Source organism: Phaseolus vulgaris, chromosome 2 (assembly GCF_000499845.2).
Source record: "Phaseolus vulgaris cultivar G19833 chromosome 2, P. vulgaris v2.0, whole genome shotgun sequence".
Taxonomy (NCBI): Eukaryota; Viridiplantae; Streptophyta; class Magnoliopsida; order Fabales; family Fabaceae; genus Phaseolus; species Phaseolus vulgaris.
The window spans coordinates 38803933-38828412 of NC_023758.2; the positions used below are offsets into that span (position 1 = coordinate 38803933).

General features: G+C 30.6%; 2 protein-coding genes across 2 annotated transcripts; one reads left to right on the forward strand and one right to left on the reverse strand.

Moving 5' to 3' along the window:
* LOC137809757 (calcium/calmodulin-regulated receptor-like kinase 1) lies at positions 1 to 4950 on the reverse strand. The gene is made up of 8 exons (XM_068610840.1): positions 4813 to 4950; positions 3282 to 3638; positions 2841 to 2994; positions 1931 to 2057; positions 1228 to 1319; positions 1042 to 1113; positions 531 to 734; positions 1 to 397 (listed from the first exon to the last, which is right to left on the reverse strand). The coding sequence occupies exons 2-8, from the start codon at positions 3584 to 3586 to the stop codon at positions 77 to 79; spliced, it is 1275 nt and encodes a 424-aa protein (XP_068466941.1). The 5' UTR covers positions 3587 to 3638; positions 4813 to 4950; the 3' UTR covers positions 1 to 76.
* An 11290-nt stretch (positions 4951 to 16240) lies between these two features.
* LOC137811943 (uncharacterized) lies at positions 16241 to 21310 on the forward strand. The gene is made up of 6 exons (XM_068613806.1): positions 16241 to 16646; positions 16939 to 17944; positions 18081 to 18268; positions 20028 to 20064; positions 20304 to 20371; positions 20476 to 21310. Exons 1-6 carry the CDS (start codon positions 16549 to 16551, stop codon positions 20963 to 20965), a joined length of 1887 nt encoding a protein of 628 aa, XP_068469907.1. The 5' UTR covers positions 16241 to 16548; the 3' UTR covers positions 20966 to 21310.
* The last annotated feature ends 3170 nt before the right edge of the window (positions 21311 to 24480 follow it).

Consider the following 24480-nt stretch of genomic DNA (forward strand, 5'->3'; position numbering starts at 1 on the left):
TGTTAAAAAGGTTATATTGTTAATTGAGAAAACAAAATAGGAAGCAGGTATATTCACACATCCAAAAGCACTAACATCATCGACTATGCATTCTGGCCAATATATTTGTACTGGCAGTTGATGTAAAGTCCTTAGTTTCAATATGGTCCACTTCAATACACACATCCTTTAATGCAGCAGCAGATGATATTCGACCAAGATTTTTACTTTGCCTCTTACAAAGCTGAGATAATGCTTGAACAATGTCGCACATCGGTGGTCGGCTTTTGGAGACTTCATTAACACACATGAATGCAAGTGAAGCCATGTCATTAAGATTATGCACATCATATTTTCCATTTAATTGCCCATCCACAATTTCTTCCCATCCAACCTTACCCTCACCTTCCATGGCTGCCTAATCATAACCATAAAGAAATACTCTGTCAATCTTAAGTATTTACTTGTATATTTTCAAATGCATCAAGATACATGCATGCAGCACAGCACCAGAACACAAATAGAAACCCACAAGCAGATACTGTTCTTACTAGTTTTACATATTCCATGAGCCCAAGCTGCGGATTCCTGCCAGTGATGAGCTCAAACAGTAGCACACCAAAGCTATAAACATCACTTTTCTTAGTGAAGGTTCTTGTAGACAAATACTCAGGATCAAGATATCCAAAAGTTCCACGGACATTTGATGTGCGAGGTTTGATCATCTCTGGTCTGGAAAGCCCAAAGTCAGTGACCTAAACATATAGAAAAAAAAAAAGGTTTTGAGCTTCAATATAGACAGAAGCAAGTGAAGGGATATGATGAAAAAGAAAAATTGCAGCAGAAATCTTTACCAAAATAAGGTATCATTTTCAGGAAAGCTTATGCCAGCATCATTTTGATGAATATATATAGAAAAGAAAAATTTATGAGATGCTATGCATAAATGGAAGAACAAATAACAAGAAAAAATGGCACCCAAACTAATAATGCCCGCATGAATGTGTTAAAGCATCACCAATATCCCTCTTAATCTGTGGGAACTAAAAGTGCAAAGGTCACCTTGGCCTTCATAGACTGATCCAACAGTATGTTGCAAGATTTGATGTCACGGTGCACAACAGGTGGAGAAGCCTGCAACAAGTTCGTTTCTGAGTAATAAGAAACCAAAAGGAAACTTATTCCACCCCATGTTTTCCATGTGTAAGTTTACAATTTTAATTAGTATAATTTGAGTACTATATATACCCCACAATGTAGATATTCCAGTCCCCTAGCAACATCTAGTGCTATGCCAAGCCTCAAATTCCAATTAAGTGGCTCGTGATTTTTTCCAAAATCTGCAACACACGAGGGTAAGTTAACACAGAACAAAGAAGAGTACAAGTAAAAATGCTTCTAAGCTCTGGAAGAAAATACGAATTTTTTTTCCTAGAATTATCTTTTACAAATATGATAAGTAGTCTGTGTCAAAGTTGATGGAAAGCAGCCCAATATATAACCAGATTAAATTGATCTCCTCATATATGTGGTGATAATTTTGTCAGTAAAATACCTGTGGTTTAAAGCTACAATAAGGGAATAAAAGAACCGCATTATGAACAGTAAAGCATGCCATAATATATAATCACGGACTGGACGGCAACTAAGAAAGTAAATATAAAAGTTCAGACAGAGGATAATCAAATGTTCTATTTTTCAAAAGAGAATAGTCTAAACAACTAAGATTTCAAATTATCGAGTTAGAAGTTTATTGATATATCATTGATACAAGATAAAGCCAATACAGATGCTTCCCAGAATTTAGACAAAATATTCAGGTCAAACTATTTTTTTGAGGAGCAAATAATGAAGTCACTTGACACTGAGAACATCTACTCCATTCGGCACAGTACAAAAAAAAAATCGCCTACTAGTATTAGTTACAAGAAAAATTGGATCTCTTTCTAACCATACAAATGGGAAGCAACACTGCCATTGCTCATGTAAGTGTAGAGAAGCATATGTTTTCCTCTTTCTGCCACATATCCCACCAAATCCACAAGGTTTCTGTGATGTAATCTTCCAAGTAATAAAACCTGCTAACATAAAAGGAAAGAGTATTAAGCTGTCTTAGTCTTACCATCCAAAATCCTCAGTCAAATTGTAAAATCTCCGCAAAAAGAAAATAAGAGTAAAGAACAGTTTGATAGTAGCTTATTGTAAATTAAAGGTAGTTAGCACTAAAGTAACCGAAGAAACAGTTAGCTGTAACTGTTACTGCCACAAGAAAATAAAGTAGAAGAACTAGTACAAGATATAAGGGAGGGACATAGGATGCATTAATGTGTGTGAAAAGTTGTAGCCTTGTACATATATTGACACAACTCAGGTGCCAGCCTTGAACTGATCTAGAATTTTTTACCAGCTTAAACTTCAGAAGATTTGAAAGGGGAAAAAATGAAGATAAAAGTATAATTACATACTAAGAAATACCTTCCAAATTCATCCAGAGAAGTTTTAAGTGAAAAATAAAGTAAACATCAATACTGTAAAAATTTAAGACATTGTAGTATGCACAGACTCGTTATTTTTCCTCAAATATTGAAGTAAACTTTCTAGAAATACCAGGGATCAATTAGTTTGGTAAGGTGATATTCTGCAGTATATATAATATATGGCTAAAGAGTGAAAAATGAAAAATGTAAGAATTTCCAAATATATTTTTCAAGGTAAAGAATCAGTAGAATTCACAATACAGAGAATCCTACTGGGAGGCTATATCCTATTGAGAGCCTAATTCTATACAAAATTCCCCATTCAATACAAAAGCAAAAAGCAATTTATAGACACATCAATAGAAACCTAAGCATATCATTTACCTCAGTTAAAAATTCCTGCTCTCCTTGTTTTGAATTAGTACCTAAGACTTTAACTGCAACTGTCTCACCTGTAGCCATGTGCGCTTTATAAACAGGACCAAAGGCTCCGTTGCCAATGGTGGTGGTGAAATTAGAAGTAGCCTTTTGTATATCTCTGGAAAAGGTATCACAAGGTCACAAAAAAAAGATTTAAAACGTGAGGAAATACGCAGCACAAAAGGCAACAACTAAAAGGAAAATAGAGAGATGACAACTTCAGACTTAACTACTAAGAAATATATTATACAAGACCAATATATTCAATCCAAGAGAGAAAAAAATTCTAAAGTTAATGATTAATAGAGCTAAAAAGCTAAGAGATTATAATAGCTGCACACTAATTTACAGTAACTGTAAGTCAACAAAAAGTAGAAAACAACAGTGCAATAAAGGTTATCGTACTTGTAAGAATACTTGGGAATTCCGCATGCTGATATCGCACTGCTTCTCCTAAGATTTTCCAACCATAAAGGCGTGTTACTCCACTCAGATGTCCTGGGTGACTCCTCACCCTCTGATAATGTGGAGTTAGAACCAGACCCTTTCTCTTTAACAGGAATGGTCACTGCTCTGTGAGAAATGCTCTTATCAACCTTTGTGTGCTTCCTTCCCCTCATGCGCCAGAATACTATGGATAATGTCAAACTCATCCCAACCACAAAGCCTATACAAATTCCTATTATGAAAATCAAGGTAGGTCTGTTCATCTCATTTAAACTCCGAATATATTCTTCCTACTTCAGTGTCTGCCCATTGTACCTGAAAATCACAAATACTAAAACTAATGAAAGCCACCCAACTATCATATCTGTCATTAGATAACAACGGAAAACCAATATCTACGTAATTTTGTATCAACAAGCATTCCTTACCGCTAGTTACATAATTAGCTTTGTAAGTAGCATTTCTTCATTGGTTATACCAAATTCTCAACAGATTCATTTATCTAAAGTTTTAAAAAACTGTGCACCACCGATTACACATACGAAGAGCAGGTTTTTTTGCATAAGCCGCATTGTTTGTAATTTCTCACTATATGAAAAATGGCTAGGAAACCACAATCACCACAGTAGATTAAAACATTTATTATTTCTCTGGGGGTAAATCACAAAAATAGACATTTTTTTTTGCATCTGAGATGAAATCAACATATGGTGTTTCCCATTTCCCACTTTCTCGACTGCTTTCAATCAAAGAAGATTTTGCAAATGATAAATTCTCTCTCCATGTTCTGTAAGGTAGCCTTTTCAAAGGGTCTTGTATGTTTCGTATGCATGCACAGGGCTACTCTTTATACACTGTCTGTGCCTTCTGTATCAGTGTGTTGTGTTTCTAACTGTGATATATACAATCCTTTCTTCTTCTTTCCTTTTCTATCTCTCTCGTATCATCACATGTATCAAGAGCTATTAACCTCTTTCATCCTTTACTCCACATACTTTTAATTGATGATGACAATTTTCTTCACTCCAAGAAAGAGGAAGCTGAAGGAGAGAGCCTCACAAGGCTTTATACTTTCCGTAAGGATAACATCTCAAAAACCTCAAGCTTGCCTTAGCTGAATGGCTCTCATCATCCATTCCACTCAACTTGCTTAAAATTTAAAAGCTTAAACAATCACCACACATTGGTGAAATGAACAATCCGTGAATCAGAATCTCATTGCATAAGAAGAAACAAATGGCAGGCACTTAGGATAAGCAAATTGAACTCGAAAGAATATAAAATAACGATTTGTTTTAGTCGTGACTCATCAAATAATAAAAAGAAAGTCAAAAGTATGTGCCTAAACACAGTTACATATCTAAATGTCTAATAATAAAAAATTACAATAAAATAAAGCACATGAAATTCTAATTGTAGTTAGAAAATGAAAATGCAAGAATGAACATGTAATTTTTTTCATAATGAAAGAAAATGAGGATTTTCTTACAGATGGAGGTGAGAATATGATTGAGCATGGGAATGAAAGACAGAGACACAAGGGAAATGGTAGTGCTAGAGAGTGAGCAAGACATTGAAAAGCGTAGATTCAGAGTTGAAAGTAGCAGTAGAGTGAAGAAGAAGCAACATTGTTGAGAGTTGTTGTGTCATGTATGTACTAGTGAATAAGGTGAGAGAAGAATGGAAAATGTGTAATGATTAGAAAAAAAAATGCAACTTTTAAGCGTGTCAAGACAGCATTAATTGCTGTGTGTACGGACAAATGATGCCAACAAAATCAGAAAAAACAGATCCAAGTGATGTGGCTGATGGAATGATATGCTCCATTTTTCATTTTCTAATTGCACTTTTCTTAGAAGCAGTGTACTTTTTAATTTAACTAGATTTTTTTTTCTTTTCAAATTTATAATAAGTGACACATATTTATCTTATACTTTTAATAACATGAAACACACTTTTATTTTGTTTAACAAATAATATATTTTTAAAATATAGATAAAATAAAAAAATTGAATTAATTAATTATAAAAAAATTCTTCCATCTTTTATAATGTGTTCTTAAATGAAGTTTAGTGGAAAGTAAGGTTCTCATAATTGAATCCCTATAAAGTATGGGATCACCTTTTTTTATGATTTTAATAAATGATGTTTATCTTTATTATATTTTAAGTAAAATATCTTCACATTCCTTATTTATTTAAAAATATTAAATGTGAAATAAAAAAAATTATGAAAATTAAAGTTTTAAAATATAAAAATTAAAATATCTTAAACAAAAAATTAATAAATTAATTATAGGAATATTTTGTTTATCTTTCCTAATATATTCTTAAATGACATTAAGTGATGAGACCATGAAAACAGATTCAAAATTCAAAGACTTAATCAAGATCTAAATTGATTTTTAAAAAATAATATATTTTGTTAATATAATAATAAAATATACAAGAAAACAGTATTGATAAGAAAAAATATACACTTAAATTTATAAAAATTAAATTTAAAAAAAAAGTGGGAAACAAATCTACTATACTATAATAATAAATTTAGTCATATATTTTATAATATTTATGTATTTATTTTATACTAAAATAATATTTTCTTAAAAATGTATATTTTTTTAAGTAATTTGTGGTTTATGTATTTTATACTATTAAATAAAATTATGTTTATCAAAATAGTTTTAAATAGATTATTTTTATAAAAAAAATTAATCTATATAAAACGGTTTAAAATAAATAAGTTTTTTAATTTTAAATTAAAAAATGGGACAACTTAAAAAGGTATATATTGCTATAGAAGAAAATCAATATTCTTTTTTTGCCAAATTACTCTGCTACAACATACAAATACCAATTTAGATTTAATGCACAGGGAAACTTCTATACCAAATCAATGAATAAAAGAACAGCTTTAGGGCAGGTTATTCATTAATGTGATATAATTAAAACAAATAAAATGTATTTTTATTGAATGTTTGTATGATACCTTTTATAAATAATATACATATATATATATATAGAAGTTACAAAAATATATATATATATATATATATATATATATAATTGAACTTTTTTTTACCTAAATGAAAACTACAAATTTAATATTTAGAAAAAATATCACTTTATATTTATAAATTCACATACACATTTATATTTTCTTTCTAAGAATTTTCCAAAATAAATTTAGACACATAAAGAAACTCCCGCCCATCAATACCCACAATGCATATCCTCCATATACCTAAATAAACAAACACTGTGTCCAGAAGAAAATCTTTAAATAAATTATTATATTAATTAAATTAGATATTAATTTAAAGATTAAAAAATATTTATATCTAAAGTGGTTTCTATAGAGACTAATTTAGAATATGAGATTGTATGTAGCTAAACTTTGGTAACTAATGCTTAGATATAAATTTAGAAATCGTTTTATAAATTTTTTATTAATAATAGAAAGTACTTTAGATACCAATAGGTTTTTTAATTTATAAAATACTTTTTAATTTAATCAAATAGTCAAATAGTAACTAATTATTTTAGTTTTTAAAATTAGTTTCTATTTAATAATTTTTTTTGTAGTGTGCACACATGTACAAGCACACACATAGGCTTACTCGCACCCACCCACACATACACCCTCACCCGCACATACATGCGCACACACACATTTATTTACATTTCTTCTTTAAGAACTTTTTAAAATAAATTTCCCACACACACTCACATTTACATTTGTCCTTCAAGAACTTTTCAAAATAAATTTTTCTTCTTATAGGGAATCAAATTGTCTATATACATTAGCATATCCTAATAAAAGAAATCAACAAAGCATATATAAGATCTTATTCTAACTCTTCAACCTAATTTTGCTTAAATTTCTCTTTTACAACATCTCATGCTCTAGTGTAACATGATCATCACAATTGATAAGCAAAGTACAAACCACAAAAATACGGTAAAATAGATTTATTTTAAAACTTTCATATAACACACATATCAAATTCATTTCGTTCATATAAAACGATGAATATAAGTTTCAATTCAATCATTTAAATCAAACACAAAATCAACTGTCTACTCATCAATCCATAGACTACAACTCATGTCATAACACTACTAACATTTATCACAAAACACTTACCCTACTTCCAAAAGACACATGCATTGAATTAGTGATAGAAATCCATCTCAAACACAGTCAGCCACAACAACTCAAGGCTAAGAGTAGAGACAAAAGAATATATATTTACTTTCTGGCCTTGTATTTTAGATCAAGAATAGAGTATAAAAAAGACTTTAAACCTATGGATGAGATGATGTGATCAAGCACCTCTATAAACCCTAACTAGTCATGTAAGTTAGGGTTAGTACATGAGAAAGTCAACTTCTACAAACCCTAAACCTAACTTGTCATGCAAGTTAGGGCTAGGGAAGCTCACATTCACTCCTCCTCCATGGATATAAATAGAGTCATATACCACTTGTATATTTAGACTTGAGTAATGAATCTCTATCAAAATACATATTCAAACTATCCTTAGTCTCATTTCTAATCCTTGCTAGAAGCTCAATTCCTAGCCTAGGGTACCGAGAAGAAGAACTCTTCTTTAAATAGTTTCAACGTGAAGCAACTCCTTCATTTGCACTGTGTAATTACTTCCTCTTCATAAAAATTCTTTTGTTGCCATTCCTCTTCCATTCTTTGGTGCAAATCAAGTCCAAGCATGGAGCAAGCTCCATCATGTGGTATCACAAGCTTCACTACAGTTTAGCTCATGGTTAAGCTAAGTTTCATCATCATCTAACTGTTCAAAAAACAATTATCACCGCTTCATCATTCCTTGCATGTTTCCTTCCTTTTCCATCGATTAAATATTGTTTTTACACAATTTAAACGGTTCAAATTGCTTAATTCTTCTTGAATCACTCCAAATTGTGAAGTTTAGGTTCATTCTTGCATGCGCAGTTTGACTGTTATGAGTTTTATGCAATTTCATATAGTGAAACTTCTTTAATTTCACTCCATTTTGATTTTATAATCTAACATAGTCATGTTTTAAGTCACGTGCATCCAATTTTATCATAAATCATGTTATTTGCTCATGATCTCCAAGTGTTTGTGAAATTGCCACAATGATGCCCTCTATGTGTTTGCTAAAATGTCTTTATGTTTTTATATTGTATAAAGTTTGGTGCTTTTTGTATTTTCTTTGATTTTGTTCTTGACTTGTTTTAGATCATAGCAAGTCATCTATTCATCACAAACTCCAATTTACATGACACATGAGCAACAAGAGAGTCGATGTTGATTCTCTCTCCAAAGGAAATTGGTCGCTTAAACGTTGGTTTGGATGCTAAAGTGAGGAACAAACCAAACTAACTATCTCTCCTCTCTCTCTCACATATATATATATATATATATATATATTAGAGTCTTTCTCTCTTTAGCAAACACAAATAAGTTAATGGAGAATGTTTTGCTTAAGCGAGCGTTACAAACATATGTTTTAAAGAGTATGATGTGATATGATGCAATTGTTTGTGTATATTTATGGAATTGGTATAAATGTTGAATGAATGTAATTGATTATATGTTATGATTTTATGAGAAAAGTTAAATACTCGAGATGATATTTTAACTTAGTTGTGTTAGAATATTAAATAAAAGAATTTATTTTGAGAAAATGAGATATTATAGCTTTATCAATATCTAAATCATATAAATTAAGATATGAGGTGATGGAAAACCGAAAGAGATTCTTGCATTAGGTTTTGTATAATATGTAAAATAAATTATTTTGACATAAAAAAGTTGAAGTTGGATTATCAAAAGTATTTTTGATAGGCATGGTATTATCCTTGATTAAAAATATTTAATACAAATTTTTTGAAAAGTGTCAGATTATTAATTAATAATTATGTATAAGATGTATTTTGTATTTATTATTTTGAGTTTATTGAGTGGGATGATATGGTTAAGTATTATGTGATTGAACTATAATTTGAGAAAGGTGTATGTATTTATTGTTAGCTTATATTTGGTTATGTGGTTTGTATATTATAATTTATACATATATCTATAGATAAAGGGATTTTCCATTATAACCGTTTTTTGGTGTACATAATTTTTTTTTATTCTATCATTTTTTAATTTCAAGATTTTTACAAGTGGAACAAGTAGATTGGACAAGTGATTTGAAAACACTATAAAAAAAATTATTAAATAAAAAATAATTATAATTATTATATTAATTAAATTAGATACTATTTTAAATACTAAAATTATTATTATTAATTTAATTAATTTTTATTATTAATAAATAATTTATAAGTTAATATTTAATTAGTTATCAAAATTTTAGCTACCAATTTTAAAATTTAAATAATTAATAATTAAAATTTTAATAACTAAATAATAAAAATTAAGTTAAATATCAATAATTTTTTTAATCTTTAAATATTTGATTTAATTAATATAATAATTAATTATTTTTAATCTCTAAAACTAATTTTTATTTAATGATTTTATAGTAATAAATATAAATATCTTTTAATCGAAGAGATTTATTAAAAAAATTATTGAATAAAAAATAATATATTTTGATATTTTAATCTTCTTTTTTATAAAATAAAAATATCACTAATTCAATTTTATGTTTTCTTTTATTTTATTTTGTATGTATAGAAATTATAAAACAAAATCCTCGCTATAATGTAATTTGTTTATAAGTCTGAGGTAGCTTGATATTTATCAAGAAATCCTATACATAGTTTATCATATTTCAATAAATTAAATTAATATATAATATTATATGTTCCTACTAAATTAATTTTTTATACATTTAATTATTTTTAGTTTGTTTCATATAATTTTTCAATCACTTTTTAAAAAAATAGTCTTTATCGTAAATTTATTATGAAAACTCTAATTTAATCTACACTTTTTTCAAACCTACCAAAGAAATGAATACCGATTTAATAATATTCAAGAGTAATTAAAGACCAGTTATGCATCTACCAAATGAATTGGAAAAATTTTATTACAATTAAACTTAGACTATTTATTCGTTGTCTTCTTTAATTTTCAGAGAGTATTTTTAAAATATGCATAAATAAAAAAGTGAAAAGAGATTATAGCTTTATCTCCAGTGAGAATTTGAGTCTAATGCACACTCCTTTTCCTCCAAAAAAACACGTAATGGAAAGGGAGGTTATAAGTTACTAGGTTTTTGGATTCACTCTTAAGAAGATAACATGTAAATTTAATTAGAAAAATATTTATTTAATATTGACAAGTTGGACACTATTGGTAGATGTGAATATTTATTCTTCATAGTGTAAAAACACTTTTGCATGTGTACGTGACAATGATTATTTACTACTAGAAATATATTATTAGAAAGAAAGTTAAAGTTACTTTTTTAACACCTATAAATAAAAGAGTCATTCCATGAAAAAAAACTAACAAACGATTTATATTTTTTTATCCAAAAGTGTTTCGCGATCCTATGTTTAAATATGTGCAAAAAATATCAGATCGTCTTATCAAATGATAGTTGAATAAGTTATATTTGCAAATTCTTCAATTTGTCAATTAATCTTAAAAATAAGATCTTAGTTTACATATCATCTCTTTAAAAGTTAATTCTTGTATTTTAAATAATTTTTTTTTGTATATGCAGAAGTTGTTGTTTGAACATACTCATGTGTGAGGTTCTTGTGAGATGAAACATTAGGGATATTTGACACTAATAAGTCATGAACAAATCATATAAGAGACCAAGACATCCCCTTCTATCCAAAAACCTTAATGTAATAGGTTTGTAGGTCTTCTTTCTTACATATTATTCATCTTATTCAATCCTACTCAATATGAGACTCAAAACATGAGTAACTTTGTGTACTCATGTGAGCTAGAAGTGACAAGGAGAATACTTATGTAATCTTCAATTATAGTGGAATCCTTTGAGATTTTCTTAAAAGGAGACTAGACATAGCTTAGTTTAAGTGAACCATAATAAATGGAAGTTTCACCCAAGTTTTTTATTACACATTTATACTGCCTCCTTAGATATCCTTGTATAGGTTTTGTGAAAACCTTTCAAAAATATTTTTGAACTAGTAGACAATCCCTATAAATTACCTACCCATATATGTTTTTTAAAGTCTTTTTTTGCGAAAAGTTTTTACGTATTCTATTCAAATACCCCCGAAGGGATATTAGTCCTCGTGTTCGACTAGAAACTGTCTGATAATGAACTAAACAAATGGTTGTTCTTGAATTCAAAGATTTTAAGTTTTTATATTTTTTTTAAATAGAGCATAACCTAGGTTGATTCACAAGGATACATATCTATTGTATTCAATCTTTAATATTTGTTCTATAGAAATTAATTCAGGGTTTCTAAGGATTGAAACAAAATAAAAACAATTAAAATGCAATAGTAATTGAAAACATATTAAAATGCAACAATCACTACAATCACTACAAGAAAATCATTAAATATAAATCAATTTTAGAGACAAAAATAATTAATCACTATATTGACTAACTTAGATATTATTTTAAAGACTTAAAAAAATATTAGTATCTAAAGTAGTTTCTATTATTAATAAAATTTATAAAGTATTTTATAAAACATTGATAGATAATTAGGTACCAATTTAAAAACTAGTTTATAAATTTTATTACTAATATAAACTACTTTAGATACCAATAATTTTTTAGTTTCTAAAATAATATGTAATTTAGTCAATATAGTGACTAATTATTTTTTGTCTCTAAAAATTAGTTTTTGTTTATTTAATGATTTCTTGTAGTGTCTAAAAATTCATATCCAAGTTTTAACAATTAACATATTCATTTAATCAATTAACATGTCTATGTTTGTTTTGATAAACTTTACCTTTTTCATCATCATCTAATCTCTAGATAACATATTATAGTCATTGATATTTTTTATTCATGCCAAACTTCTTCAAAATTTAAAAGCAATTGTTGATTTAACTTACGAAGATTATATAGATTTGAGTTTTGAAGACCAAGAAAGAGAAGTTAGTTTTACCTTAGTGGACATCTCAAAACCCCCTTAAATTAAATATACAAATCACAAAGAGAATTATTAGTTGATAAAAAATTGTATCATCAAAATTATTTTGAACTAATAACATCTCATAGTTAGACTTATTTATAAAGAGAGTAACTCAATTATAAATCTATTGAAACCATTTCAACTAAGAAATTACAAACCTTTCATATCTCAATCTTGAAACTTGCTTCGAATCATATAAAGTTTTCTTTACATTTAAAACATGATTTAGAAACTCAAAATCAACAAAAACCTACTGGTTGTTCATCATACAATTCTTTTATCCGATATCTTTAATGAGATGTTAATGAACTTTTTTTCGCATCTTATCATATGCCTTAAACATATGTTGGATGCATCTACGTGTGTGTGTGTATATATATACATTTTCAAATTTATTCATCGCACATTTGGTTGAATTAAGGAATGCATTAATATTCGATCTTCCCATTGTGAATTTTGCAAGAGTTTCAAAAGATACTTAATATTTCTTGCAACGCTCACAATTTGAAGTAGTCACTTGCAAAGTAGATGCACAATTACAAGGGAATTTTTTGTAGATAATCTTCAAAACATCATGATCAATTTTCAAGTTATCATTTTTCTCTTGCAATTCCATTAACTTTCTTAAGTTTATCATTTGAATATGTAAGCCTTTTATCTTATTCTTGTAGCTCATTAAATACATCTAAAAATTGATATGGTTGAAATCAACTCCAAAGTCAAAATCACTTACATTGTTATTAATTGAGTCATAATCAACCACGAGACACATGTTGGCTTCTACATCATTTGAACTACTAAAAGAAATATAATTATTTTTCTTCCTATGCTATGCAAGCTTTCTTTTTCTTTAAGGCTTTGTTTGGATTAAAGAGTGGATTTGAGGGAGTGGATTCGAAATGATTTGAAGAGAAAGTGTGAATAAAGTTAAGTTCTTTGGATTAAGGTAAATAGAGTGAAAAGTATAGAGAAAATTTATAAAAGTTTGTGAGTGATGGGATGGATGTGATTAAAATTGTATTTATTTTAATTGATAAAAATGTAATTTTACAAATTTATCCTTGAATTTAAAAATTATTAAAAATTAATTTGTTTGATTTTTTATATTATAATTATTTTTAGTTAAAATATTATATTATTTTTAATAATTAATAATTAATAATTTTATTTATAATTTTTAGGTTTAAATTGTAATTTTAATTTATATAAACATTATCCTAATTTGAGATTAAAATGAAAAAGGGTAATAAAGTAAATTACAAATAATTAATTATATAAATATATATACAAATGGTTCTTTACAAATCCGTTCAAAACTCTTGAAGAAAGTTCAACACCGAAAAAGGTTCTTGATTTTCGTAATTCATCCACCATTTTGTCTTGATTATCGTGCTTTCTTCACGCACAGTAAAAACTCTCGTTTCTTTTCTTGGAAACAAACTGGCCTAGAGGTTCTTAGAACTTCTTTTTCTCAAATAGTTGTTTCATGTTGACTACGAGACATTAAAATTTAATATAATCATTCTTTTCATATTAGAACATATGTCTCCAGTTCCTTATTCATGTTTCTTAAATATTTTCTTGTGGGAAAGTGTTTTTTATTTTATTTTGTAGGAACTTTGAGAAATGTTTTACCAACAAATTCATGTTCACACTCTTTGAATAATGGGAATCTTTATATTCCTCCCTTGACTATGATTTTATCATATTACCTTTTTCTTTCTTCCTTTTACCTTTTTCTTCTTCCTTTAGTCTACCAAGCTCTAACTCATGTTCTCTTAATTTACCAAACAACAAAAGATTCATAGAAGTAAAGTTCTTACAATACAGTTGCTTTAGTGAGACTATTCTCTATAGATTCTAGAAAATACATATACTCTACTAATGAGTCTCACGAAGTTGGACTGTTTAAAAATCTAAACAAGTTTTTACTAAACTATTTTTCACAATTTTTAAATTCTATTGAATTATTAATGTTTTTTATACTTATGTTACATTTTTTTTGTGTGCTTTTACTTGTTGATTACTTAGACAAATATGCAATGATGTGGTTGAGCTAGAATGAGTCTCAATAGTGACCGAATTTTATATTTGTTGTCTCCTTATTTCTACTATTCTTATGAAGAAAGGAATTGAGATTGGATTGAAACTTCAATGAGAGATAAATAGTATCTTAAACTACAATTACTATTTGTATTTAAATGTTTTGTTATCAAAGAGGTGTAATTTGTGGAATTTTTATAAAAAATGACAATTTTTAAAAATTAAAAAAATAGTTAATTCGGGTTTAGGATGACAATTTTGCCGGAAAAAATAGTTTATTTGATGCACGACTTTTATTTAAATATTTTTTTTAAGTAGAAGTTGTGTTTGACTAAAAGCTTCTAATTTTTTTTTTTCCGGTTTGTCACTTAAATCGTGCTTAAAGAAACATGTTTTAATTTCTTTTATTTTTTTTACAAAAACCACGCTTTAAAGCATACTTTTTAATTTTATTAAAATATAAAAATCGTGTTTGGAAGCATAACTTTTTATTTTTATTTTTAAATTCAGAAGGCGTACTTTGAAGCACAAGTTTTTTTTTTTAGAAGGACAACTTCTGATTTTCGTATTTTTTTATGCAGAAATGGTTCCATTCAGCACAAAGTATTTTTTGCTGTATTAATTTTGTTATGTTTGTTTTTGTATGTAACTTGTATTTGTATTTTTTTTGTTTTTAAAATTATGTATTTAGTTATTTGTAAATAAATGTAATTTGGATAATTTATTACCGTAATTTAAACAAATACTCAATTAGTTTAATTAATTAATTAATTTAGTTATGTTAGATAATTTTTTATTATAATGAAATGTAATTTAGTAAAATTTTACATTTTAAAAAAATAGAACTTGTGCTTCTAAGCATGACTTCTACATTTAAAAAAAATAAAAAATTGTGCTTTCAAGACTTCTAAATTAAAAAAAAAATCACAAGTTGTACTTGAAAAAATTGGAAGTTGATAGTCAAACACAACTTCTACTTCCAAAAGATAAATATCCAAATAAAAATCATGTATCAAATAACGATTTTTTTTTTCAAAATCGTCATCCCAAACACCTATTTTTATAATTTTTAAAAATTATCCATTTATGTAAAAAAAACTCATGAATTTCATCTATTTAATAACAAAACCGCATTTAAATTTAAAAATAAAAATAAAAATAAACCTTGTAAAAGTATAAGTCCAAGAAATAGATGATGAAAAAAATCATTTTCATAAATAATTTTTTTATTATACTACTCTTTATTCTTTTTGAAATGATGTATTCTTGTTCTTACTGTTCATAAATTCTCGAATAGAGAATATTATCACACTGACATGCGAGTGACTAAGGAAAAATTAGTCTTCATTAAAAGTGACAATTTTTCACAAAATTAATTGTTAATAGATTATTATTATTATTGATTATCCAAAATCTAAAAAATTTGTGACACGGGGTTAATAGTGCTATGAGAATTAACAATTTTTTTGCAAAAAAATAAGGTATTTGGTCTCTGACCATTCTCTTTGATGTATTCTGGTACAAATAAAATAAAAAAATGATATAATATTGTGAAAGTTAATATTAAAAATATTATAATTACCAAAAAATAAATCGACTTAATGTTAATTAGCGTGCATTTTAAATTTGCAATCATTATTATATAATCTTTAACATCTTAATTTAAACGGTTAGATCGAAATCACTAATCTTAAAATGTTAAAAAATAAATATGTGTAGTTTGAAATATGAAATCATAATTATAGGTTTAAAAAGAAGAAGACGAAGACAGTAGTTTAGAAAGAAAGAAAATTCCAAAATAAAATAAAATAAAAAATTGCTCACAGAATATCATTCACAATCATTCTCACAGAAACACTCTTCTTCACTTTCGTTTCGCACCCAAACCAAATCCAATATACCGATCGTAGTCGCGTTCTTCTCTGCTTCTCCATTCCCACTCGTGGGGTTGCCCTCCTCACTCTTCCCTTTTCTTCCCCTTCGCTTCCATCAGCACGACCCTTAATTTCAGGATTTGGGATTGGGATTCTTCTCTTCACTTTTTTTTTTTAAATTTTTTTCTTTTTTGAATTTTTGTGAGGGAGAATGTCGAAGAAGAAAGTTAGCGGCAACACCATGACGCTCAAGGACTTTCATGGCGGTTCTATACCCTCTGATCTCCCTCTACCTTCTGCTCCTGGCGTGTAAGTACCACCCCTTTATCGTTTTTTCCCTTGTTTTAATCCATGCCTTTTTAAATTTTTATCATTCTGTGTTAGTTTGATGTGTCTTCGATTATTCGCAAATGGGTACACCTGTTGATGTTGTGGTTGTGAAAAGAAAAAGAAAGAAAGGGTGTTTGTGAGAGGAATTAGATCTGTGGATTTAAATTGTACACGATGTCTGTTTCCGTTTAGTATGATGAGGTTTCTTCGTGATGGATCTGTTTGTGCAATGTTTCACCATTTTTTTTGGGTTTTTATTGGTCTTTTGCAGGACTGTGAGGGCTTCAGATCGTCCTGGTTTTGATCGGCCTTCGGCGTGGGGGACACAGATGGGGCGGTCGGATCATTGGTCTCGGCCGCACACGTCGCCGGCAACTAGGCATTACGATGATAAAAGCCCGTTTCTGTCACACACTGCCCCAATTGGCAGGAATTTTGATGAGGATGAGAGGAAGCCCCTTGATGGTGTTTCGGTGCCTCGGAGGACAATCAGTGATGAGAGCATTCGTGGTGGTCCGCCTTCTCGTGTTGAGGTGAGGCCGGAGTATGGACTGGGAGGTAGTTCATTGGGCAGGCAAGTGGCTCCAGTGTCTCAAACTCCTGTTGGGATGGGTAATTCATACTCTGCGAGGCTTACCGATGCAGTGCACGTAGTGATGAATCCTCAGAGTTTAGGAGGTAATAAGGAGCAGGGAACTGGTGGTGGTGGTGGTTATCCGAACGCATGGTCATTGAGGAAAGAAGTGGCTAGTGCTGTTGAGCCGGAGCAACCAGCTTGGTCTAGTGCTAGTGCTGCCTCCAAGTTGGCTCATGCTAGTGCTCTTGAGAAGGTGTCTTCTGGTAGATGGCAGTCAAAGGCTGTACATTATCAGACAGATGCTGAGATGGTTAGATCTCCTGAAGCGGAAAATAGACCACGTGTTAATGGTGGTGGTGCCTATAATAGGATGGATGCAGTTGGTGAAAAGGAGTACTATGATGCTATGCTAGCAAGACATACTGAAAGGGGCTTAGGAATTGATAATCAGATGCAAGGTGGTAGGAATGAGCTACTAAATTATGAAAGGTCTGGGGTTTCCAGATATTCAGATGTACGACCTACAAGTGCACCTTATCACTCTGATGGGGTTCAGCTGGCTCGAAATGATGGCACAATTGTTGGGTCTGACTTGCAGCAGCCTATGCCTTCTGAATCAACTGAACGACCTAAACTGAAGTTGCTACCAAGGGCAAAGCCACTGGAAAATTCAGAACAAGCTGTTATGGAATATGCACAGGTATTCACAAGTTCAGCTCACAAGATTCCCTTCCACAGGAGTTTTTTATCTCTTTCTTTTTGCGTGTGGATTGGGTGATTAGCTTTTATTTATTCTAATATTTGCTTTATGAATTCTATTGTTTGCTTCATGGTAGGGTAATCGTCAGGTTAATGATTCTGGCCATGTTGAAACCGTTTATCTGGCACACGGCCATGCCAATTTTTCGAAGCCTGTATCAGCCGGGTCTGATAGTGGTAAGGAGTCAGGCCTGCGTCCGAAGCTGAATTTGAAGCCTCGGTCTCATCCAGTTGAACAGTTGGATGGAAACAGTGAAAGAGACAGGTCAGTTGTGTGAGGCTGTCAATTTGGGAAGTTTTAACTTCTGTATATATCTATTATATGGTATTTGCATTGTCTGTGAAAGTGACACATTGGCAGTTGGTTCAAAACTTAGTGAACTATTGCCATAGCAAACTATTTCTATAGCAATTGCTTGAACATGTATATTATAAGAATGAATGCTCATCACTGAAAGTCTTAAACCCAATACATTAGTAGTACTCCAAACATACACATGAAACGAGAAGGTTATTTTGTTTTAACCTAACTAAATTTGTTATTTGTTGGAACATACATATTGGGGTTTCCAAGGTGGTTCATGTGTCAGGTCAACTCCAAAACTAAATACAATCCACCTATTGCAAGTAGTTTAGGGATTTAGGTTGCCTTCATCACTACAGAATGCTTGTGTTCTTTGTGACAAAAGTTATCGTCCTTTACTACAAGTCTACAACTCCAATATTTTCTGTTTAGCATGATCAGGAAGAAAGGAAGGTGTGATTCCAATACATAACACTGAGGCACACATGCACATACACCCAAAAGCACAAGAAAGACATGTTATGCCTATAATTTCTAAGTGAATTTTAAAATTTTAATGAAATATCAGAGAAGGGCGATTATGTGCATTTCATGTCTTCATGATTCTTGTGTGTGCTTGGTTGGAATGTTAAATTCATTCTTCTTGTCCATTAGATTGGAAATATGGAAAATATTAGAAGTTTCACTCGAGATTTGTTACTTTCAAAGTGCCATATTTTGGAGTAAGAGAGAGTTGTGCTCCCTAAATTTGAAAAGTGATGGAGGAGAGAATTAGGGAGGTGAGACACAGGAAGAAAAGTGGTTAAGTCTTGAAAGACTAATAGACTGGTCACTTGACCATATAGAACAAATGTCTGCAATATTATTTGCTTTGAGGAATAGTAGAATTATATTTTTTTTCCTATTAAAATGTGGGGATGCTAGCATCTACAAAAAAGGAAGTAAGTTGGTATTCCCCAGTATATATAGCCCAGAAAAAAATTTATCCCTGGAGTTTCTAAACTTAGTTATTCATCAGTTAACTCCTTGATGAGCCTCATCCAGCTTCGTCTAATTCCGTCTGATCATCTGCACCTTATACATTTAATACTAAACAAACTGAAGAAGCCATGAAATTACATTTGCACATTCTACATATGGAAACATGTTATATTATAGGTAGAAATAGTTCTGTGTGTGTTTGTATCCTTTTTACTCGTTCAAATTATTTAGAAAGTAGTACATATTAAAATTTTGGAGTAGTTCAGGTAGATTTGGATTAGGGCCTGTCTCATGCTTGCAATTTGAATTTGGCCCTTAAATTCAAATTACATGGTTATCAAGCCTTTTGGAAATATAATTAGTAGTAAAGATACATCGATGCCTCATAATAAAAAACTTCTAAATAGTGCCATTATGTTTGCTTCTCATTCTAGATATGGTTGTTAAGGGGCCTCGTAACATATAGAATGTATGCCTTGTTTTTGGTTTTCTTCAACTAATGTATGTAACTTATATTTTAGAAGTGTAAGAGCAATCAAGCATTATACATATATTGAATGCAATCACGTCTCAATCATTGCCTACTTAAAACAAATGTTGTATCTTGGGATGGGTTTCTCGAACTTTATAAATTCTTAATTTTATCTTGTGTCTGTGCTCAATGCTTTCAGAAAGTTTATTTGATTAATTATTTGTGGCTTCTTGTATAATAATGGAACGACTGGTTCATATGTTTCAGGAATGCTTTATTTGGTGGAGCTCGCCCACGAGAACTAGTATGCTTTTTCCCTTCATATATTATCCTAAATGCCAGTTAGAATTTATGGTTTACCTTTACTATTGTTGTGTTTTTATCCTGTGAAAATCACCCGTACCCAATGAGTGGAATATGTTATTTTCCTATAATTAATGTGTCTTGTAATGCTAACTGCTGCAACTGACATTACTCTTCTTTCATTTTGTCCGTGCTTGGCTTCTGTTTTTATCTTGATAATGTTGCCAATCTTTTCCACAGGTGTTGAAGGAGCGAGGGGTTGATGATGTGTCTATCAACAATTATGATGTGGTGGAGCATTCAAATAGGTAAGGACTTGTTTTGTCTTTCTGTATGCTATACCATTTAACTCAATGGTGATCCAAGTCGGATACAATTCTTGCCAATTGCCAATAAATATTGTTGCATGAAGGGTTGAAAACAATATTTTGAGGGCCGAGAAACATCATCCTGAACATTCAAGCCAGACCCGATACAGTGAAAAGACTGAGGATGCTCATATGGATCAAAGGACAGGCAGAAAAGCTGACAGGAAGGAGCAAAGGGTAGATGGTGAAAGGGTTCATGCACAGAGAAGAAATTGGCGGGGTGACACCCGGAGAACTGTGAGGGAGACTGATAGGCCACAGGCTCCTCCTGAGAGGCAAACTTCACCTGAGACATGGCGCAAGCCTGTGGAGCAGCAGCCAAAAGCATCTCCAGGTGCTGCTGGCATACGGTATGGTAGAGCAGCTTCAGCAGTTGAACTTGCACAAGCATTCTCGAAATCTGTATCAGATCCAAAAGTAAATGACAGTAGGTTTTCTGGTCAAAGGGGGCTGAACACAGGCAGCAGCAGGACACAAGTGCCTTTTTCACGGCTTGTTGGTCCTACATCAAGGCCTCAGATCAATGGTTATTAAATCTTTGGTGGATAATTGGGACTGGGAGGCACTATTGGATTCCTGCAAAGTGGACTGCCGACCACTTCATGGAGTGGCTGTACTTTTCACTATTTTCTCCTCATTCACAACAAACACGAGTGAGTGAGAAAATTAAAACGATTGCGAGTGTGAGTTACTTAGAACTAGTTATGACAATACCAATTTACAATCACCATGTTTTATTTTGTTTTTATTTATTGCCCCGTATCATTTTTGGCCAAGAAACTAATTTTCTGTCTTTATGGTGGAGAAGGTGAAAGGGCTGTTGCCTAACTAAGACATTGTAGCATGATTAACACCATAAAATTGTTCGTTTTAGTTTCATCATGTAGCTATATCTTGGCCAATTTATGGACATCCTTATCACGGATTTATAGTTTCTAAACAATTCATCATGTATTTTATCTGCAAAGCAATTATTTCTATCAGTAAATCAATTAACTAATTGAGGTTTGCAATGTTGCGAGTTTCAGCTTCTCTTTATGGGTGTTCCTTTAATAATCCTACAACGGAAAATGAAATACAAAAGTGTACTTCTGTGTATATGGTTGTTGGGTAAGAGTTGGCAAATATGATTGGGTGAAACATGGTTGTGGAGAAGTTTGTTGGTGTCGTGGAGGGTGATTGGAAAGGCAGAGACGAACAATGTATTCGTTCTCCATGGGGATGCAATATGTTATGGGAACTGTCGGTGAGTATTGGATGAAGGGGTGCGAGAGAGGATTTGTAATGATAGGTGAAATGAGTAGTGTCGTCTATTTCTAGTTGGAAAAATTGTGTGGAGGTATGAGTAGGGTTTCCTAGGGTGGTATCCTCACTCAACAATAGTAGAAAAAGACTAGAATTGCATTTGTGACTTGGAATTTTTTTTTGCATCACAATTGTAGCAGAGGCCAGCAGCTCTACGTTGGAGTTGGGCGGATGTGAGTTTTTTTTGTGGGTATTTGAGGGGGTGTAATGGAGGGTGGTTGGGGAGGAAAAGAGGGACGTGTTGGGGGTAATAAATGTGGGGAAGGTTGGGGTAAAAATGGCATAGGGCGTAAAGAAAGTTTGGAGTCCTAAAACTTAGATTCCAACAATCTTGCCAGGCCCATGGCTAGTGTTATAGAGCTGGGTTGGAGAACAACCATTTTCCTTTGTATTTTCGGAAGGAGACCGGAAATGAAACAATTTAGAATCATTTCAGGTGTAATGCCAAAAATTTGATTGCACAGTTTTTCAAATACCTTTTGATATTCAGTGCCATTTTGTTGGAGTTTAAATAACTCAACCTGGTGGTTTACATAAATTGAGGGGCCAAAAGGCAACACCAAGACTCTACTAAAAGAAATCCAATCAGTGAGTTGGTGATTTTGATACATCCATTTGAACTAACTGAGGGCATCACCTCGCATATAGAAAGTAGCCAGGCTTAACAGGAATCCCATGGAATGGTATAAAATTGAAAAAATTGATCTACTTGAAATAGCCAATCTAATGGGTCTGTACCATAAAAAAAAAAAGTTGAATTTTAAGGGGACGTATAGGAGAAGAAATGATGGGGGGAAGGAATAGTGGTGTTAGTGGGGGTAGTAACGTTAGCTTGAGAAGTGTTTAATAGAGGTGGTGGAAGAGAGGTTGTAGCATCTATGGATAAATGGTCGATGGAAGAAGTGAGATCTAAAATAGGGGGAATGGTGTGGTGTTGAGCGAACAAGGCAATGAAGATGCTAGTGAGGGTATTGGTTAGGGTGTCTTGTTTAGATTCTAATGCTATTTGACGGGTTTCCATGGTTTGTTGTAGAACCAGGTAACGATTATCATAGTGTTTTTGGTTGGTATTGAATTGCGTTTGCAAAGTAGCTAATTTATCAATGATGGTCTGAAGTGTTTCTTCCAGATCTTTCTTTGGATGGTTTGGGAGGCATGAAGGTAGATTAATAAAAACACCAAGTTGTTACGCTGTTTTAGGGGAAGAAGAGTTAGGGCACCAAAATCTGAAAAGGAAGAAAAAGTCTAGAAAGATAAAATTAAATTAACTCTCTTGTCTTCTCTATTACATAGATTTGTTTTATAAAGACCACTAAAATTATTGTAAACCAATCCCTATAGGACAATTGTTTCCTCTACTAACATAAAGATATAACCATAAAATATTCTCTTATATATAACCGCTAATACTTCTAGATGTAATCTTTAAACTTTGCGGGCTTTATTGTTTTTTCTGATGGGTTTTGAAGATGTGGACCTAGTATGAGTACTTTTGTGTATTTTGGTGTACAATGGAAACTAGTTTCCGTTGCATAGAATAAATGCAAAATGAAAAAAAGATGTCAATAGATGTAGATGTAGTTGTGGGGAGTATGCATAGAGTGCCTTTGTTTTTATTCTCATACAAGTATTTTAATGTGGTGCTTCCTTGTAAATTTTGATAAGAACACCGAATCATAGAAGTAATCATGAGTAGAAAAGTAAGAAGTAAAAGTCCTATTCACATATATTTATATGATAACATGATAATTGGACAATACTTCAAGCATAATATCTTGATTAACATGTCATCACTATTTCCTAACCTCTAAAACAAAACCAAAAGCGAAGTCCCTGGTTCTATTATCAATTAATTCATATCAATTTCATGAATTAATGTAACCCAAGTATTTGCTTTAAAGGAACAAATATTTTAATGAAGATAAGTTATTTTTACCTTGTTTTTCTTCTCTCAGTTCTCCCTTATGCCACTTAAAAATGGATTGCGTGAGTGCTCACAAAAATCTTCTTTTTTGTTATCCAAGGGTAGGCTTATGCCGTTCAATCTTGAACACCTAAAGTTGAACAAACAAGTTTCATTTTTATTTTATTTTGATGTTGATTGAAGTTCCTAAATTCCTTCCAAATTTGACATTTAAACAAATATCTTTTAAAACAAATAAAAAATATCAAGTAGTGCAAAACGTAATAAAAAAACAAATTCAAATTTAAAGAACAATTTATTAAAAACTACATTAAACTAAGTATAATTAAAGTTTAAAAACATAAAAAAATGCATCTAAAATACTGTAAAAAGTATGTATTGATGATAATTATCATAGAGTTTTTTTTATCAATTTGGTGTAATTTATTTTTAAAATTTATCACAATGAATAAATATTTTTACGAAAACAGTAAGTTGTGCTTAAGGTAACGGCTTTAAAATGAAAAAATGGTCCATCCAAACATAATTTTTGCTTTAGTTGTTTTTATTATTGAAGTTGTCACAAACAATAAAAAGGGTCAATTCCCTATCTAGCACCATTTACACTTTTATTTCCCCATCTAGTACCCTTTTGTTTTTATTTCTCTATCTAGCACCCTTTTGTTTTTATTTCCCTATCTAACATCCTTTTATTTTTTATTTCCCTATCTAGCACCATTTCATAAATAAATAAATAATAAATTATTATTTTTTTAGATAATTTTAATTTTGAATGCATTAAAAAATAAATATTTTTAATGTTTAAAATAGTTAGAAATAT